We start from the raw sequence: 21535 nt of genomic DNA, 5'->3' as shown, positions 1-21535 counted from the left end.
GATATAAACTGTATTTTTTTGTGAAGAATCAACAACAAGTGGGACACAATCATGAAGTGGAACGACATTTATTGGATATTTCAAACTTTTTTAACAAATCAAAAACTGAAAAATTGGGCGTGCAAAATTATTCAGCCCCTTTACTTTCAGTGCAGCAAACTCTCTCCAGAAGTTCAGTGAGGATCTCTGAATGATCCAATGTTGACCTAAATGACTAATGATGATAAATACAATCCACCTGTGTGTAATCAAGTCTCCGTATAAATGCACCTGCACTGTGATAGTCTCAGAGGTCCGTTAAAAGCGCAGAGAGCATCATGAAGAACAAGGAACACACCAGGCAGGTCCGAGATACTGTTGTGAAGAAGTTTAAAGCCGGATTTGGATACAAAACGATTTCCCAAGCTTTAAACATCCCAAGGAGCACTGTGCAAGCGATAATATTGAAATGGAAGGAGTATCAGACCACTGCAAATCTACCAAGACCTGGCCGTCCCTCTAAACTTTCAGCTCATACAAGGAGAAGACTGATCAGAGATGCAGCCAAGAGGCCCATGATCACTCTGGATGAACTGCAGAGATCTACAGCTGAGGTGGGAGACTCTGTCCATAGGACAACAATCAGTCATATATTGCACAAATCTGGCCTTTATGGAAGAGTGGCAAAAAGAAAGCCATTTCGTAAAGATATCCATTAAAAATGTGTCATTTAAAGTTTGCCACAAGCCACCTGGGAGACACACCAAACATGTGGAAGAAGGTGCTCTGGTCAGATGAAACCAAAATTGAACTTTTTGGCAACAATGCAAAACGTTATGTTTGGCGTAAAAGCAACACAGCTCAACCCGCTTGAACACCACATCCCCACTGTCAAACATGGTGGTGGCAGCATCATGGTTTGGGCCTGCTTTTCTTCAGCAGGGACAGGGAAGATGGTTAAAATTGATGGGAAGATGGATGGAGCCAAATACAGGACCATTCTGGAAGAAAACCTGATGGAGTCTGCAAAAGACCTGAGACTGGGACGGAGATTTGTCTTCCAACAAGACAATGATCCAAAACATAAAGCAAAATCTACAATGGAATGGTTCAAAAATAAACATATCCAGGTGTTAGAATGGCCAAGTCAAAGTCCAGACCTGAATCCAATCGAGAATCTGTGGAAAGAACTGAAAACTGCAGTTCACAAATGCTCTCCATCCAACCTCACTGAGCTCGAGCTGTTTTGCAAGGAGGAATGGGAAAAAAAATTCAGTCTCTCGATGTGCAATACTGATAGAGACATATCCCAAGCGACTTACAGCTGTAATCGCAGCAAAAGGTGGCGCTACAAAGTATTAACTTAAGGGGGCTGAATAATTTTGCACGCCCAATTTTTCAGTTTTTGATTTGTTAAAAAAGTTTGAAATATCCAATAAATGTCATTCCACTTCATGATTGTGTCCCACTTGTTGTTGATTCTTCACAAAAAAATAGTTTTATATCTTTATGTTTGAAGCCTGAAATGTGGCAAAAGATCGCAAAGTTCAAGGGGGCCGAATACTTTCGCAAGGCACTGTATTCTTCCACCACAGACGAGCTCTACAGAATCACCCACCACCAAAGGACCAAGCAGCGTGGTATCGGGCAGCAGCAGAAATCTCGGGACTCATGGACACGGGAGAAGATTCTGGATGGCAAGGGACCCTGGGCAAGGGACCCAAGGCAGAGCTGGAGGCACGGATTAATGACACAGCGGTGGTATAAGGAGGCAGCACGGCAGCGCGGCTGGGTCAAGAGGCAGCCCCAAACATTTCTTGGGGGGGACACACGGGGAGTGTGGCTAAATCAGGTAGGAGACCTGCGCCAACTCCCCGCGCTTACCGTGGAGAGAGGTGGACCGGGCAGGCACCGTGTTATGCCGTGAGGCGCACGGTGTCCCTGGTGCGCAGGCATAGCCTGGTGAGCTACATCGCAGCGCCTCGTATCGGCCGGGCTAGAGTGGGCATCGAGCCAGGTGCCATGAAGCCGGCTCAGCGCATCTGGTCTCCAGTGCGTCTCCTTGGGCTGGGTTATATGGCACCAGCCCTACGCACGGTGTCCTCGGTTCGCCAGCACAGCCCAGTGCGGTCTGTTCCACCTCGCCGCACTGGCCTGGCGACGGGGAGTATCCAGCCAGGTAGTGTTGTGCAGGCTCGGTGCTCGAGACCGCCAGTGCGCCTCCACGGTCCGGTCTATCCAGTGCCTACTCCACGCACCAGGCCTCCGGTGGCAGCCCCACGGCTGTCTCTCCGTTCATGATAATAAATCATCAATATGGACACTTACCACGCTGCGCATTGGTCCTCCTCTTCTTCCACCACAGACGAGCGTTACAAAGGTCATAAGTCTCAATGTAAACGGACTGGGGAGTGCCATCAAGAGAAGTAAGGCAATGGCAAAGATGAAACGGGAGAGAAGTGACGTACTATTCTGGCAGGAAACTCACTTATCCACACCTGAACACAAGAAACACAAGAAAATGGGATATAGGAACACTTTTTTTACTTCTTACAAAATGGGTAGAAGGGGAGTTGCAATCTTGATCCCAAATTCAGTTAATTTGGAGTTTATGTCAGAAATAAAAGACACGGGGGGTAGATTTATACTTGTTAAATGTATACTGGATAACAAGGAAGTTACATTATTTAATGTATACGCACCCCAGGGGAGTGACATGGTCTTCTACGGGAAGGTGTTTGATTTAATTGCCACAGAAACCACTGGCACTCTTATCCGTTGAGGGGACTTTAACACAATTCTAAACTCAAAATTGGACAGCGCAAACCAAAATTGGAAAATGAGCCTAGTTGCCAAAAAGATCAATAGGATACTGCAGGATCTAGGACTGCTCGATGTATGGCGTGACACCCACAAGACCGATAAGGAATATACTTTTTACTCAGCCCGCCACACTGAATACTCCAGGTTAGACTACTTTTTTATGTACAGTGCAGATAGACACAGGCTTAAGGATTGTAGGATCGGGCAGAGCGACTTATCAGATCATAATGGAGTTTACCTTACTCTACACCTTGATAGCAAACCAAGAAATACTATATGGAGACTTAATACAAGCATGCTGAATGATCCAGCATTCAAGGAATCAATCAAATCAGAATTGAACATCTATCTGGAGAATAATGATAACAGGGAAGTATCTCCTGCTACATTGTGGGATGCAGCTGAGGCAGTTATTAGAGGGAAGATCATAGTGACATCTCTCAAGAGAAAGATTAAAGCACAGAAACGGCTGAAATTACAGGAAACCCTAAGAAACTTAGAACGATCTCATAGTCAATACAAAGACCCTCTTATATTACGAGAGATTCAAAAGGTAAAACAGGAAAATGACCAGATTAATAGAGAAGAAGTAGAGAAAAAGCTTAGGTTCCTGAAACAAGGATATTATGAAGCAGGCTCCATGGCAACCAAATTACTAGCATGGAGACTCAGGAAACAACAAGCACAGAATATTTTTTTCAAAATAAAAGACCCCAAAACAAAAAAGATCACATATGCAAATGAGATTAAATACAGAATGCATTTGAATCATATTACACAAATCTGTACAAGCAACCAGAGAAGGCAGATGCACAGACAATAGAGCACTTTTTGAACTCACTTGATCTCCACTCAATTGGGACAGAGCAAAATGATAGACTAACTTTAGAAATATCCACCGAAGAAATTAATAAAGCAATAGCTCAACTAAAAGTCAACAAGTCTCCAGGCACTGATGGCTTCCCTTCAGAATGGTTCAAGACCTTCAGAGAACAATTAGCACCTCTATTTAAGGCCTGTTTTAACTGGAGGGGGTCTCCCATCGTAATGGAGAGAGGCCATCATATCTGTAATCCCAAAAGAGGGTAAAGATAAGAAAGAATGCAGTTCATATAGACCTATCGCAATTCTTAACACAGATTATAAACTATATGCATCAATAATAGCCAAAAGAATGGAGAACATAATCCCAGAATTGATTGACAGAGATCAAACTGGTTTCATACAAAATAGGCAGACACAGGACAATATAAGGAATCATGGACCACATTACTCAGAATAAGACAAGTGCAATATTAATCAGCCTAGATGCAGAAAAAGCATTTGATTCAGTGGGATGGGATTACCTATTCCAAGTTATGGAAAGATTTGGTTTCAACAAAGAAGTGATACAGTGCATCAAAACACTGTATTCATGTCCGACCGTTAGAATAAAGATAAATGGACATTTGACACGAACGATAAAATTAGAGCGAGGAGCAAGACAAGGCTGTAATCTTTCACCCACGCTCTTCTCCTTGTACCTCGAACCAATTAGCACAGACAATAAGACAGGACCCAACCTTAGAGGGAATAACAATAAGAGGCAGTGAACATAAGATATGCATGTATGCTGATGACGTTCTGTTATTCCTTAAAGACCCAGGCTCAAGTGTACCTAGATTGATGGATGTTTTACAAACATTTGGAACATATTCAGGGTATGTGCTTAACGTACATAAGACCCAAACCCTAGTTTCTAATTATACCCCACAGGAAGAGCTGAAGAGTAGGTATAAATAACTTCACCTGTACCTCTTCATCCATTAAATATCTGGGAGTAAATTTACCAAAAGATACACCCAAACTTTATTGCATGAATTACGATCACATTAACAAGAAAATATATGATGACCTAGACAGGTGAAATTCACTTCCCTTAGATCTTAGTAGTAGAATTGAAACAATCCAAATGAACATCCTGCCAAGGTTACTGTATTTGTTCCAATCACTGCCCATAGAAATCCCGCCTAAACAGTTTATGGAATGGGATAAATGGTTATCAAGGTTCATCTGGAACAGTAAGAGATCAAGAACTAGATATACCACATTACAGTTACCAAAAAAATGTGGGGGTATGGCCTTAGCAAACCTAAAAGATTATTATGTGTCAGCCCAATTGAGACCCCTGGTGTGTTGGTGCAATTCAGAATACGAATCCAAATGGAAAGACATGGAGACTACGCTGACAGAGATACTGACCCATACAGTCAGTTTTGGGAAATAAGGACATGGTAAAGGAAATATACAATAGACAAAATCAGTGGATTCATTTCTCTCTGAAGACATGGTTTAGGGTAGTTAAGCAAAATAAGTTAGACAGAGAGATCAAACTACTGAGTTGGCCCGCATACGACCCCAGCTTTATCCCTGCAACCCAGGACAGCAGGTTTAAACAATGGACACAGAAAGGCATCATGTCATTCAGTACAATTATAAGGAATGGGAACCTAGATAACTTCCAGGACCTAAGTAAAAAACATGGCTTGGATAAACAAGATTTTTACAGATACCTACAAGTTCAACACTATTTCTTAATTAAGGGAGATAAAAGTGACTGACCCTCGAGCACCTCCAAAATTAATCCAAGTATTCACTAACGCATACAACTTGGGGAGTAACAAAAAAACTATTTCAAATCTCTACTTGGGTATTCAATCCTCAAAGAAACATTCTACAAACTATTTTAAAAAGAAATGGGAGGAGGAACTTAACATTGAAATAACTGATGAAACATGGTTGAACATATCAGAGACTCAACAAAACTCCACCAACTCAAGGTCATGGAGAGAATTCTGTTGGAAGAATGTTATACGTTTCTTCATAACACCTAAACTGAAATCAAAATAGACTGGCTCACAACACCCTTGTTGGAGAGAATGTGGTCTATTGAGGGCGGACCACTCTCATAGAAATAAGATCTAACATTGGAAAAATAATGGGATTTGACATAGAACAAACATTAATTTCTTTGTACTTGGGTGAAATACCTGATAACTTACTCAATAGAGAAAAGTACCTCTTGAAGGTCCTACTGGCAGCCAGTAAAAAGGCTATCACTAGGAAAGGGCTACAAAAAGACCCTCCCAAAGTGACACAATGGATAGACATTGTAGAAGAAATACACCACATGGAGTGTATGACCTTTGCTTTAAGAACTCAACAGGAGAGAGGTCAAGAATACTGGGAAAAATGGTTTTCGTACTTGGAAAAGGTCTAATTCAAAGATGTCAATGTAACTAATATGATGGTATGATGATGAAGGTATGAAGAGTACTGTAACTGCCAGATCTTTTTTTTGTGTTCTTTTATTTGACTTTATTTGTACTTTCTTTGTGTTCCTATAATAAAAACTAAAAAAAGTTCTACAGCTGTAACATTGAGAGTATCCTGACCAGTTTCATCACTGCCTGTTATGGCAATTTGCTCGGCCTCCGACCGCAAGGCACTACAGACGGTAGTGCGTACAGCCCAGTGCATCACTGGGGCTAAGCTGCCTGCCATCCAGAACCTCTACACCAGGCGGTGTCAGAGGAAGGCCCTACAAATTGTCAAAGACCCCAGCCACCCCAGTCATAGACTGTTCTCTCTACTACCGCATGACAAATGGTGCCGGAGTGCCAAGTCTAGGACAAAAAGGCTTCTCAACAGTTTTTACTACCAAGTCATAAGACTCCTGAACAGGTAATCAAATGGCTACCCGGACTATTTGCATTGTGTGCCTCCCCCAACCCCTCTTTTACCTCAATTGGCCAGACCAACCAGTGCTCCCGCGCATTGGCTAACCGGGCTACTCTCTGTTCGTCAAATATTCATAGTCACTTTAACCATATTGACATGCACATACTACCTCAATCAGCCTGACTAACCGGTGTCTGTATGTAGCCTCACTACTGTTATTTTCAACTGTCCTTTTACTGTTGTTTTATTTCTTTACTTACCTATGGTTCACCGAATACCTGTTTTGCACTATTGGTTAGAGCCTGTAAGTAAGCATTTCACTGTAAGGTCTACACCAGTTGTATTCAGAGCAGGTGACAAATGAACTTTGATTTGATTTGATCTCTGAATTTAGAACCTCACAACACTGCAAAAAGTTGGAACTTTAGATTGACTTTACCACTATGTGATGCAGACCACAATCAAACTACTCAGCAATCTTAATGGGTCAGGCAAAACATGACAAAACTGTTTTGCTCTAGACTTTTCTGGTGAGTATTTAGAGATTGACAGGATTCCAATTAACATACGAGTACATGATCATTTAGTGTGTTGTGTTTTCTCTCTCAGGAGTTAAAGAATCTCATTCCTAAATCTGCGGTGGGGATACTCTCTGCTAACTCCAGCAACGTTATCAACCTCATTATTGATGCCTACAATGTAAGTATAGATTGGATTGGTTTAGTTACTGGAGAAGATGCACTTCTGCACACTATCTAACTTTCATCTTTAAAATAGTTGGCAAAACCATGCTGCTGCTACTGTTAAGTCATCACATTTGTCTTTATGAACTGTTCTTTCTATGGGAATAGTCAAAAATATGCATTTCTGCTTTTGTAAAACTGAAGCCTACTGAAAATGTTGTATATAGTGTACAAAGGGCTAATTGTTGTTCTTTATGTGCTAGTCTCTTTCCTCAGAGGTGATTCTGGAGAACAGCAAGCTACCAGAGGGAGTGACCATAATGTACCAGTCACGCTGCAAGAACGGAGTGACTGGTGAGGGAGAGATGGGAAGAAAATGCTCCGATATCTTCATCGGTGACGAGGTGAGAAAACAAAACAACACGCCATTGAATGTTTTCTATTCTAAATACATATGTATTTATTTTTTAATTAAAAAAAATCTTTCTGGTTCAGTTATTTTAGCTTATCAAGTAAAGATAATGTTTTCAGTATCTGTAGGTGTCTGAGTTGTCAAGGTCATTGTTTTTATTACTAAACGTGATTATAATGCCTTATGTGTGAATGCATCCCTTCATCCCTGATCTGTAGGTGTCTTTCACCATAAGCATCACAGCTAAGCAGTGTCCTAAAATGGGCAAACCAGAGACCATCAAGATCAAACCCCTAGGGTTCAATGGGGAGGTGGAGATCACTCTGAACTTCATCTGCGAGTGTGACTGTCACAAAGATGGCATTGAGAACAGTGAGATCTGCCTCAACGGCAAAGGGACATATGAATGTGGAGTCTGCAGGTAAGGCACTTGTGTTTCACTAGCAGAAGATCTTAACCCTTTATTCACCTTCCATATTGTAATAATTTCCATGGCATAGAGATACATAATGATATTTGATACCGTATATACAGTGCATTCGGAAAGTATTCAGACCCCTTCCCCTTTTCCACATTTTGTTAAGTTACATCTTTATTCTAAAATGGATGACACATTTTTCCCCCTCATCAATCTACACACAATGCCCAATAATGACATAGCAAAAACAGTTTTTTAGAAATGTTTTACATTTATAAAAACAAAAAAACAGATACCTTATTTACATTAGTATTTAGGCCCATTGCTATGAGACACACAAAATTGAGCTCAGGTGCGCCCTGTTTCCATTGATCATCCTTGAGATGTTGACTGGACATGATTTGGAAAGGTACACACCTGTCTATATAAGGTCGCACAGTTGACAGTGCATGTCAGAGCAAAAACCAAACCATGAGGTGTAAGGAATTGTCCGTAGAGCTCCAAGACAGGATTGTGTCGAGGCACAGATCTGGGTAAGGGTACCAAAAACGTCCAAGTGAAGGTCTCCAAGAACACAGTGGACTCCATCATTCTTAAATGGAAGAAGATTGGAACCACCAAGACTTTTCCTAGAGCTGGCTGCCCAGCCAAACTGAGCAATCGGGGAAGAAGGGCCTTTGTCATGGAGGTGACCAAGAACCCGATAGTCACTCTGACAGAGCTCCAGAGTTCACCTGTGGAGATGGGAGAACCTTCCAGAAGGACAACCATCTCCGCAGCACTCCTCCAATCAGACATTTATGGTAGAGTGGCAAGACAGAAGCCACTCTTCAGTAAAAGGCACATGACAAGGCTTGGAGTTTACCAAAAGGTACCCAAAGGACTCTCAGACCATGAGAAACAAGATGATCTGGTCTGATGAAACCAAGATTGAACCATTTGGCCTGAATCCCAAATGTCACGTCTGGAGGAAACCTGGCAGCATCCCTTCCGTGAAGCATGGTGGTGGCAGCATCATTCTGTGGGGATGTGTTGCCCGGCAGGGACTGGGAGACTACTCAGAATCGAGGGAAAGATGAATGGAGAAAAGTTCAGAGAGATCTTTGAAATTAGTAATACATTTACAAGAATGTCTAAACTGTTTTTTTGTTTTGTCATCATGGGGAATTGTGTGTAGATTGATGAGGGGGGGAAACGATTGAATCCATTTTAGAATAAGACTGTAGTGTGGAAAAAGTCAAGGGAATACTTTCCGAAGGCACTTTATAATTCGTTGTAAATCAATTTTTATGGGCCATTAGCATGTGACTGTTTGTATGTGAATATTTTTACATAGGCAGTCAGTATTTTATGCAGTCCTCCCTTTTTGTTAATAACATTACATTTCCTTTATTATCTGTCAGGTGCAATGAGGGCCGTATTGGTAGACAGTGTGAGTGCAGCACCAACGAGATGACCAGCGAAGACCTGGATAAGAGCTGCCGTAAAGACAGCGGTGCAGACATCTGCAGCAACAACGGAGACTGTGTGTGTGGAACCTGTGAGTGCAAGAAGAGAGAGAACCCAGAGGAGCGCTACAGCGGGATGTTCTGCGAGTGTGACAACTTCAACTGTGACCGCTCCAACAACAAACTCTGTGGAGGTACGCGAGTTCAGTTCATTGGATGATCAGTAAAGATTTAGCTTGTTATGTACTTGAGTGAAGACCCAAAAGCGGTTTTAACAGAAAACAGAGTTCTTTAATGAAAAAACAGGAATGGCATAAATCCTCTTCCAACGTTGTCAATGGAACAAAAGAACGTTAGTATAATGCAGGATGCACCTGCCAGGCAGACTCCGACAGGATAGGACAAGGTGGAAGCAAACGAGACGACAGCTTGCTTCTGGCATGAAAAACACAAACGAGAATCAGACACTGAAAGTAGCAGGAACAGAGAGAGAAATAGAGACCTAATCAGAGGGGGAAGAGAGAACAGGTGAGAAAGAGTGAATGAGCTAGTTAGGGGAGATGTAGAACAGCTGAAGAATGAGAGACAGAGAAGGTAACCTAAAAAGACCAGCAGAGAGAGACAGAGTGAAGAGAAAGGACAGGAACAGACATAACAAGACATGACAGTACCCCCCCACTCACCGAGCGCCTCCTGGCGCACTCGAGGAGGAAACCTGGCGGCAACGGAGGAAATCATCGATCAGCGAACGGTCCAGCACGTCCCGAGAGGGAACCCAACTCCTCTCCTCAGGACCGTACCCCTCCCAATCCACTAGGTACTGATGACCACGGCCCCGAGGGCGCATGTCCAAAATCTTACGAACCCTGTAGATGGGTGCGCCCTCGACAAGGATGGGGGGGGAGGGACGAGCGGGGCGCGAAGAACGGGCTTAACACAGGAGACATGGAAGACCGGGTGAACGCGACGAAGATAGCGGGAGAAGAAGTCGCACTGCGACAGGATTAATGACCTGAGAAATACGGAACGGACCAATGAACCGCGGGGCCAACTTGCGAGAAGCTGTCTTAAGGGGAAGGTTCTGAGTGGAGAGCCATACTCTCTGACCGCAACAATATCTAGGACTCTTGGTCCTACGCTTATTAGCGGCCCTCACAGTCTGCGCCCTATTACGGCAAAGTGCCGACCTGACCCCCTTCCAGGTGCGCTCGCAACGCTGGACAAAAGCCTGAGCGGAGGGGACGCAGGACTCGGCGAGCTGAGATGAGAACAGCGGAGGCTGGTACCCGAGGCTACTCTGAAAAGGAGATAGACCGGTAGCAGACGAGGGAAGCGAGTTGTGGGCGTACTCTGCCCAGGGGAGCTGTTCTGACCAAGACGCAGGGTTACAAAAAGAAAGACTGCGTAAAATGCGACCAACAGTCTGATTGGCCCGTTCGGCTTGACCGTTAGACTGGGGATGAAAGCCGGACGAGAGACTGACGGAAGCCCCAATCAAACGGCAAAACTCCCTCCAAAATTGAGACGTGAACTGCGGACCTCTGTCGGAAACGACGTCAGACGGAAGGCCATGAATTCGGAAAACATTCTCGATAATGATCTGAGCCGTCTCCTTAGCAGAAGGGAGCTTAGCGAGAGGAATGAAATGAGCCGCCTTAGAGAATCTATCGACAACCGTAAGAATAACTGTCTTCCCCGCTGATGAAGGCAGTCCGGTGATAAAATCTAAAGCGATGTGAGACCACGGTCGAGAGGAATGGGAAGCGGTCTGAGACGGCCGGCAGGAGGAGAGTTCCCAGATTTAGTCTGCGCGCAGACCGAACAAGCGGCGACAAATCGACGCGCGTCACGTTCCCGAGTGGGCCACCAGAAACGCTGGCGAATGGAAGCGAGCGTACCCCGAACGCCGGGGTGGCCGGCTAACTTGGCAGAGTGGGCCCACTGAAGAACGGCCAGACGAGTAGGAACGGGAACGAACAGAAGGTTCCTAGGACAAGCTCGCGGCGACGGAGTGTGAGCGAGTGCTTGCTTTACCTGCCTCTCAATTCCCCAGACAGTCAACCCGACAACACGCCCCTCAGGGAGAATCCCCTCGGGGTCGGTGGAGACCTCAGAAGAACTGAAGAGACGAGATAAAGCATCAGGCTTGGTGTTCTTTGAGCCCGGACGATAAGAAATAACAAACTCGAAACGAGCGAAAAACAGAGCCCAACGAGCCTGACGCGCATTAAGTCGTTTGGCTGAACGGATGTACTCAAGGTTCCTATGGTCAGTCCAAACGACAAAAGGAACGGTCGCCCCCTCCAACCACTGTCGCCATTCGCCTAGGGCTAAGCGGATGGCGAGCAGTTCGCGATTACCAACATCATAGTTACGTTCTGACGGCGATAAGCGATGAGAGAAAAACGCGCAAGGATGGACCTTGCCGTCAGAGAGAGAGCGCTGAGAAAGAATGGCTCCCACGCCCACCTCTGACGCGTCAACCTCAACAACAAACTGACTAGAGATGTCAGGTGTAACAAGAATAGGTGCGGATGTAAAACGATTCTTAAGAAGATCAAAAGCTCCTGGGCGGAAACGGACCACTTAAAGCACGTCTTAACAGAAGTAAGGGCTGTGAGGGGAGCTGCCACCTGACCGAAATTACGGATGAAACGACGATAGAAATTAGCGAAGCCCAGAAAGCGCTGCAGCTCGACGCGTGACTTAGGAACGGGCCAATCAATGACAGCCTGGACCTTAGCGGGATCCATCTTAATGCCCTCAGCAGAAATAACGGAACCGAGAAAAGGGACAGAGGCGGCATGAAAAGTGCACTTCTCAGCCTTCACATAAAGACAGTTCTCCAAAAGGCGCTGGAGGACGCGTCGCACGTGCTGAACATGAATCGAGAGAGACGGTGAAAAAATCAGGATATCGTCCATGTAAACGAAAACAAAAATGTTCAGCATGTCTCTCAGGACGTCGTTAACTAGTGCCTGAAAGACAGCTGGAGCGTTAACGAGGCCGAAAGGAAGAACCCGGTATTCAAAGTGCCCTAACGGAGTGTTAAACGCCGTCTTCCACTCGTCCCCTCCCTGATGCGCACGAGATGGTAGGCGTTACGAAGGTCCAATTTGGTGAAAAACCTGGCTCCCTGCAGGATCTCGAAGGCTGAAGACATAAGAGGAAGCGGATAACGATTCTTAACTGTTATGTCATTCAGCCCTCGATAATCCACGCATGGGCGCAGGGACCCGTCCTTCTTCTGAACAAAAAAAAACCCCGCTCCGGCGGGAGAGGAGGAGGAGACTATGGTACCGGCGTCGAGCGAAACCGACAAATAATCCTCGAGAGCCTTACGTTCGGGAGCCGACAGAGAGTATAATCTACCCCGGGGGAGTAGTTCCCGGAAGGAGATCAATACTACAGTCATACGACCGGTGTGGAGGGAGAGAAGTGGCCCTGGAACGACTGAACACCGTGCGCAGATCGTGATACTCCTCCGGCACCCCTGTCAAATCGCCAGGCTCCTCTTGTGAAGAAGAGACAGAGGAAACAGGAGGGATAGCAGACATTAAACAGGTCACATGACAAGAAACATTCCAGGATAGGATAGTATTACTAGACCAATTAATAGAAGGGTTATGGCGCACTAGCCAGGGATGACCCAAAACAACAGGTGTAAAAGGTGAACGAAAAATTAAAAAAGAAATGGTTTCGCTATGATTACCAGAGACAGTGAGGGTTAAAGGCAGCGTCTCACGCTGAATCTTGGGGAGAGAACTACCATCTAAAGCGAACAAGGCCGTGGGCTCCCTAACTGTCTGAGAGGAATGTCATGTTCCCGAGCCCAGGTCTCGTCCATAAAACAGCCCTCCGCCCCAGAGTCTATCAAGGCACTGCAGGAAGCAGATGAACCGGGCCAGCGGAGATGGACCGGAAAGGTAGTGCGAGATCCAGAAGGAGAGGCCTGAGTAGTTGCGCTCACCAGTAGCCCTCCCCTTACTGATGAGCTCTGGCTTTTACTGGACATGAGGTGACAAAATGACCAGCGGAGCCGCAGTAGAGACAGAGGCGATTGGTGATTCTCCGTTCCTTCTCCTTGGCCGAGATGCGGATACCCCCCAGCTGCATAGGCTCAGCATCCGAGCCGGCGGAGGAGGGTGGCAGTGATGCGGCAGGTGGCAGTGATGTGGAGAGGGGAGCAACGGAAAACGCGAGCTCCTTTCCACGAGCTCGGCGACGAAGATCAAACCGTCGCTCTATGCGAATAGCGAGAGCTATTAAGGAGTCCAGACTGGAAGGAACCTCCCGGGAGAGGATCTCATCCTTAACCTCGACGAGGAGACCCTCAAGAAAACGAGCGAGCAAAGCCGGCTCGTTCCAGTCACTAGAGGCAGCGAGAGTGCGAAACTCAATAGAATAATCCGTTATGGATCGATTCCCCTGACATAGGGAAGACAGGGCCCTGGAAGCCTCCTCCCCAAAAACAGAACGGTCAAAAACCCGTATCATCTCCTCCTTAAAGTCCTGGTACTGGTTAATACACTCAGCCCTCGCCTCCCAGATTGCCGTGCCCCACTCACGCGCCCGTCCGGTAAGGAGAGAAATGACGTGGCGATGCGGGCTGCGCTCCTGGAGTAAGTGTTGGGCTGGAGAGAGAACACCACATCACACTGAGTGAGGAATGAGCGGCACTCAGTGGGCTCCCCAGAGTAACAGGGCGGGTTGTTGATCCTGGGCTCCGGAGACTCGGAAACCCTGGAAGTGGGCGGTGGATCGAGGTGGAGTTGGTGAACCCGTCTTGTGAGGTCGGAGACTTGGACGGCCAGGGTCTCAACGGCATGTCGAGCAGCAGACAATTCCTCCTCGTGTCTGCCTAGCATCGCTCCCTGGATCTCGACAGCGGAGTGAAAAGGGTCCGGAGCCGCTGGGTCCATTCTTGGTCTGATTCTTCTGTTATGTACTTGAGTGAAGACCCAAAAGCGGTTTTAACAGAAAACAGAGTTCTTTAATGAAAAAACAGGAATGGCATAAATCCTCTTCCAACGTTGTCAATGGAACAAAAGAACGTTAGTATAATGCAGGATGCACCTGCCAGGCAGACTCCGACAGGATAGGACAAGGTGGAAGCAAACGAGACGACAGCTTGCTTCTGGCATGAAAAACACAAACGAGAATCAGACACTGAAAGTAGCAGGAACAGAGAGAGAAATAGAGACCTAATCAGAGGGGGAAGAGAGAACAGGTGAGAAAGAGTGAATGAGCTAGTTAGGGGAGATGTAGAACAGCTGAAGAATGAGAGACAGAGAAGGTAACCTAAAAAGACCAGCAGAGAGAGACAGAGTGAAGAGAAAGGACAGGAACAGACATAACAAGACATGACATAGCTTGCTGTGAAATGACGGTTTCGTCATTAGCGTCACTAGTGTTTGTGGCATAATGGGTGATTTCCCAATTAAATTAGAGATCAGTTGATAAAATCAGACATGGCCTTTTACGAAATTAGATTTCCCGTGTTCAATTTAGCTTAATTTCATCTCTAATCTAGAAAATTATCTATAGTATGAAATGATATTTGAACTATAGAGGATCATCTCTGACCCTGTGTGTTGTGTTGTGGCAGGACATGGTCACTGTGAGTGCAGGATGTGTATATGTGATGCCAACTGGACAGGCAGTGCCTGTGACTGTTCTCTGGACACCACGACCTGCCTGGCTTCCAACAAGCAGATCTGTAACGGACGAGGCACCTGTGAGTGTGGCATCTGCAAGTGTACTGACCCAAAGTTCCAGGGCCCCAGCTGTGAGATCTGTCCTAGCTGTCCAGGGGTCTGCACAGAACACAAGTGAGTTGAATAAAAGAATGAATGAATTGTATTTGTTTATTTTATTCTGTTTTAACTTTGCAGAAAACAACAATATACAACAAGTTTATTTCCGAAACGCTATATTGAAAAAAATGCACATTTGTGTTTTTACATCAGAAATGATTCCTTATGGGTACCTTCATGTGTGTGTAAAATATTACTGTTCTCTGATGTTTTTAGTCATAGATTTTAGATGAAAAATGTTATTTTTCTGTAAACCACAATGCAAAATGTATGCTTTATTCTCAGGTCCTGTCTGTCCATCATTTAGCTGGAATGGAATGTTCGTATCCTGTATATTTGACTGCGATACATTGCATTCGGAAATTATTCAGGCCCCTTGACTTTTTCCGCATTTTGTTATGTTACAGCCTTATTCTAAAATTGATTAAATGTTTTTATTTCCTCATCAATCTACACACAATAATCCACAATGACAAAGCAAAAACAGGCTTTACGTTTTTTTAGCACATTTATTGAATATAAAAACTGAAATCTCACGTTTCCTTAAGTATTCAGACGTTTTACTCAGTACTTTGTTGAAGCACCTTTGGCAGCGATTACAGCCTCAAGTCTTTTTGGGGATGATGCTTGACAAACCAATATTTGGGGAATTTCTCCCATTCTTCTCTGCAGATCCTCTCAAGCTCTGTCAGGTTAGATAGGGAGCATCGCTGCACAGCTATTTTCAGGTCTCTCCAGAGAGGTTTGATCTGGTTCAAGTCCGGTCTCCGACTGGGCCACTCAAGGACTTTTCCCAAAGCCACTCCTGCATTTTATTGGCTGTGTGCTTAGGGTTGTTGTTCTGTTGGAAGGTGAACCTTAGTTTCAGTCTGAGGTCCTGAGCTCTCTGGAGCAGGTTTTCATCAAGGATCTCTCTGTACTTTGCTCCGTTCATCTTTCCCTCGATTCTGACTTGTCTCTGTGTCCCTGTCGGTCAAAAACATCCCCACGGCATGATGCTACCACCACCGTGCTTCACCAGGTTTCCTCCAGACGTGAAGCTTGGCATTCCTCACTAGCTTTAAGCACCAACTGTCAGAGCAGCTCACAGACTACTGCACATGTACATAGCCCACCTATATTTTAGCCCAAACAACTACCTCTTTCCCTACTGTATTTAATTTATTTATTTATTTTGCTCCTTTGCACCCCATTATTTTTATTTCTACTTTGCACATTCTTCCATTGCCAATCTACCATTCCAGTGTTTTACTTGCTATATTGTATTTACTTTGCCACCATGGCCTTTTTTTGCCTTTACCTCCCTTATCTCACCTCATTTGCTCACATCGTATATAGACTTGTTTATACTGTATTATTGACTGTATGTTTGTTTTGCTCCATGTGTAACTCTGTGTCGTTGTATGTGTCGAACTGCTCTGCTTTATCTTGGCCAGGTCGCAATTGTAAATGAGAACTTGTTCTCAACTTGCCTACCTGGTTAAATAAAGGTGAAATAAAATAAATAAATAAATAAATTCAGGTCAAAGAGATCAGTCTTGGTTTTATCCGACCAGAGAATCTTGTTTCTCATGGTGTGAGTGCTTTAGGTGCTTTTTGTCAAACTCCAAGCAGGCTTTCATGTGCCTTTTTACTGAGGAGAGGCTTCTGTCTGGCCACTCTACCATAAAGGCCTGATTGGTGGAGTAGTGCAGGGATGGTTGTCCTTCTGGAAGGTTCTCCAATCTCCACAGAGGAAGTCTGGAGCACTGCACCAATCAGGCCTTTATGTTAGAGTTGCCAGACGGAAGCCACTCCCCAGTAAAAGGCACATACAGTGGGGAGAACAAGTATTTGATACACTGTCGATTTTGCAGGTTTTCCTACTTACAAAGCATGTAGAGGCCTGTAATTTTTATCATGGGTACACTTCAACTGTGAGAGACGGAATCTAAAAAAATCCAGAAAATCACATTGTATGATTTTTAAGTAATTAATTTGCATTTTATTGCATAACATAATTATTTAATCACCTACCAACCAGTAAGAATTCCGGCTCTCACAGACCTGTTAGTTTTTCTTTAAGAAGCCCTCCTGTTCTCCACTCATTACCTGTATTAACTGCACCTGTTTGAACAAAAGACACCTGTCCACACACTCAATCAAACAGACTCCAACCTCTCCACAATGGCCAAGACCAAAGAGCTGTGTAAGGACATCAGGGATAAAATTGTAGACCTGCAAAAGGCTGGGATGGGCTACAGGACAATAGGCAAGCAGCTTGGTGAGAAGGCAACAACTGTTGCCGCAATTATTAGAAAATGGAAGAAGTTCAAGATGACTGTCAATCACCCTCGGTCTGGGGCTCCATGCAAGATCTCACCTCGTGGGGCATCAATGATCATGAGGAAGATGAGGGATCAACCCAGAACTAAATCTAATCAAATCAAATTTTATTTGTCACATACACATGGTTAGCAGATGTTAATGCGAGTGTAGCGAAATGCTTGTGCTTCCAGTTCCGACAATGCAGTAATAACCAACAAGTAATCTAACTAACAATTCCAAAACTAATATCTTATACACAGTGTAAGGGGATAAAGAATATGTACATAAAGATATGAATGAGTGATGGTGCAGAGCAGCATAGGCAAGATACAGTAGATGGTATCGAGTACAGTATATACAAATGAGATGAGTATGTAAACAAAGTGGCATAGTTAAAGTGGCTAGTGATACATGTATTACATAAGGATGCAGTAGATGATAGAGTACAGTATATACGTATACATATGAGATGAATAATGTAGGGTATGTAAACATTATATTAGGTAGCATTGTTTAAAGTGGCTAGTGATATATTTTACATCCTTTCCTATCAATTCCCATTATTGAAGTGGCTGGAGTTGAGTCAGTGTGTTGGCAGCAGCCACTCAATGTCAGTGGTTGCTGTTTAACAGTCTGATGGCCTTGAGATAGAAGCTGTTTTTCAGTCTCTCGGTCCCAGCTTTGATGCATCTGTACTGACCTCGTCTTCTGGATGATAGCGGGGTGAACAGGCAGTGGCTCGGGTGGGTGTTGTCCTTAATGATCTTTATGGCTTTCCTGTGACATCGGGTGGTGTAGGTGTTCTGGAGGGCAGGTAGTTTGCCCCCGGTGATACGTTGTGCAGACCTCACTACCCTCTGGAGAGCCTTACGGTTGTGAGCGGAGCAGTTGCCGTACCAGGCGGTGATACAGCCCGCCAGGATGCTCTCGATTGTGCATCTGTAGAGGTTTGTGAGTGTTTTTGGTGACAAGCCGAATTTCTTCAGCCTCCTGAGGTTGAAGAGGCGCTGCTGCGCCTTCTTCACGATGCTGTCTGTGTGAGTGGACCAATTTAGTTTGTCTGTGATGTGTATGCCGAGGAACTTAAAACTTACTACCCTCTCCACTACTGTTCCATCGATGTGGATAGGGGGGTGTTCCCTCTGCTGTTTCCTGAAGTCCACAATCATCTCCTTAGTTTTGTTGACGTTGAGTGTGAGGTTATTGTCCTGACACCACACTCCGAGGGCCCTCACCTCCTCCCTGTAGGCCGTCTCGTCGTTGTTGGTAATCAAGCCTACCACTGTTGTGTCGTCCGCAAACTTGATGATTGAGTTGGAGGCGTGCATTGCCGCGCAGTCGTGGGTGAACAGGGAGTACAGGAGATGGCTCAGAACGCACCCTTGTGGGGCCCCAGTGTTGAGGATCAGCGGGGTGGAGATGTTGTTGCCTACCCTCACTACACGTCAGGACCTGGTCAATGACCTGAAGAGAGCAGGGACCACAGTCTCAAAGAAAACCAGTAGTAACACACTACGCCGTCATGGATTAAAATCCTGCAGCGCACACAAGGTCCCCCTGCTCAAGCCAACGCGTGTCCAGGCCCGTCTGAAGTTTGCCAATGACCGTCTGGATGATCCAGAGGAATGGGAAAAGGTCATGTGGTCTGATGAAACAAAAATAGAGCTTTTTGGTCTAAACTCCACTCGCTGTGTTTGGAGGAAGAAGTACAACCCCAAGAATACCATCCCAACCGTGAAGCATGGAGGTGGAAACATCATTCTTTGGGGATGCTTTTCTGCAAAGGGGACAGGACGACTGCACCGTATTGAGGGGAGGATGGATTGACATGTATCGCGAGATCTTGGCCAACAACCTCCTTCCCTCAGTAAGAGCATTGATGATGTGTCGTGGCTGGGTCTTCCAGCATGACAACGAACCGAAACACACAGCCAGGGCAACTAAGGAGTGGCTCTGTAAAAAGCATCTCAAGGTCCTACTTGTTCTCCACACTGTATAAGCCCACTTGAAGTTTGCCAAAAGGCACCTAAAGTACTCTCAGAACATGAGAAAGAAGATTCTCCGATCTGATGAAACAAAGATTGAACACTTTGGCCTGAATGCCAAGCTTCACGTCTGGAGGAAACTTGGCACCATCCCTATGGTGAAGCATGGTGGTGGCAGCATCATGCTGTGGGGATGTTTTTCTGAGGCAGGGACTGGGAGACTAGTCAGGATCAAGGGAAAGATGAACATTGCGGCAGAGAAGCCTAGTGGTTAGAGTGGTGGACTTGTAACCAAAAGGTTGCAAGTTCAAATCCCCGAGCTGACAAGGTACAAATCTGTTGTTCTGCTCCTGAACAGGCAACCCACTGTTCCTAGGCCGTCATTGAAAGTAAGAGTTTGTTCTTAACTGACTTGCCTAGTTAAATAAAGGTAAAATTTAAAAAACAGATGAAACCTGGTACAGAGAGCTCAGGACCTCAGAAGGTTCACCTTCTAATGCGGGGGTGGAATTGGGATAAGTCTCTGGATGTCCTTGAGTGGCCCAGCCAGAGCCTGGACTTGAACCTGATCAAGCATCTCTGGAGAGACCTGATAATAGCTGTGCAGTGACACTCCCCATCCAACCTCACAGAGCTTGAGAGAGGAATGGGAGACACTCCCCAAATATCAAATTTATCAGCTGACATATCAAACCAAGCCTAAAACAGGGCCAAACAGGCAGCAATTAACCCTACCCACTTTGCCAAAGCACAGCCCCCACACCACTATAGGGATATCTTCTTGAAATCAGCCCTTGCCTTAACAGGAAGCCCATGTAGGGAGGTTAGTACAGGAGTAATATGATCAAATGTTTTGGTTCTAGTCAGGATTCTAGCAGCCGTATTTAGCACTAACTGAAGTTTATTTAGTGCTTTATCCTGGTAGCCAGAAAGTAGCATTGCAGTAGTATAACCTAGAAGTAACAAAAGCATGGATTCATTTTTCTGCATCATTTTTGGACAGAAAGTTTCTGATTTTTGCAATGTTATGTAGATGGAAAAAAAAGCTGTCCTTGACATTTACATTTACATTTAAGTCATTTAGCAGACGCTCTTATTCAGAGCGACTTACAAATTGGTGAATTCACCTTCTGACATCCAGTGATGTCTTGATGTGTTTGTCAAAAGAGAAATCAGGGTCCAGAGTAACGCCGAGGCCCTTCACAGTTTTATTTGAGACGACTGTCAACCATCAAGATTAATTGTCAGATTCAACAAAAGATCTCTTTGTTTCTTGGGACCAAGAACAAGCATCTCTGTTTTGTCCGAGTTTAAAAGTAGAACGTTTTCAGCCATCCACTTTCTTATGTCTGAAACACAGGCTTCTAGCAAGGGCAATTTTGGTTTCATTGAAATGTAAAGCTGTGTGTCATCCACATAGCAAAGTTAACATTATGTTTTCGAATGACATCCCCAAAAGGTAAAATATATAGTGAAAACAATAGTGGTCCTAAAACAGAACCTTGAGGAACACCGAAATTTACAGTTGATTTGTCAGAGGACAAAACATTCACAGAGACAAACTGATATCTTTCCGACAGATAAGATCTAAACCAGGCCAGAACTTGTCTGTGTAGACCAATTTGGGTTTCCAATCTCTCCAAAAGAATGTGGTGATTGATGGTATCAAAAGCAGCACCGAGGTCTAGGAGCACGAGGACAGATGCAGAGCCTCGGTCTGACACCATTAAAAGGTAATTTACCACCTTCACAAGTGCAGTCTCAGTGCTATGATGTATTCTGAAACCAGACTGAAGCATTTCGTATACATTGTTTGTCTTCAGGAAGGCAGTGAGTTGCTGCACACATCTTTTTCTAAAAGTTTTGAGAGGAATGGAAGATTCGATATAGGCTGATTTTTTTCTGGGTCCAAGTTTGGCTTTTTCAAGAGAGGCTTTATTACTG

The 21535-nt window shown here is 44.8% G+C and overlaps 1 protein-coding gene across 2 annotated transcripts in view; it reads left to right on the top strand.

Annotated features, from left to right (window-relative positions):
* LOC135522642 (integrin beta-1-like) overlaps positions 1-21535 on the top strand; it is a 52877-nt gene that overhangs the window by 19912 nt on the left and 11430 nt on the right. For both annotated transcript variants that reach the window (XM_064949093.1, XM_064949094.1), the window contains exons 9-13: positions 7132-7221; positions 7469-7609; positions 7836-8038; positions 9439-9677; positions 15092-15314. In XM_064949093.1, the coding sequence (XP_064805165.1) occupies positions 7132-7221; positions 7469-7609; positions 7836-8038; positions 9439-9677; positions 15092-15314 (896 nt within the window). The remainder of the gene's footprint in view (positions 1-7131; positions 7222-7468; positions 7610-7835; positions 8039-9438; positions 9678-15091; positions 15315-21535) is intronic.

Source organism: Oncorhynchus masou, chromosome 30, assembly GCF_036934945.1.
Source record: "Oncorhynchus masou masou isolate Uvic2021 chromosome 30, UVic_Omas_1.1, whole genome shotgun sequence".
NCBI classification, from domain to species: Eukaryota; Metazoa; Chordata; class Actinopteri; order Salmoniformes; family Salmonidae; genus Oncorhynchus; species Oncorhynchus masou.
The sequence above is the reverse complement of the archived record's forward strand: the minus strand, read 5'-3'. Positions and strand labels throughout refer to the sequence as shown.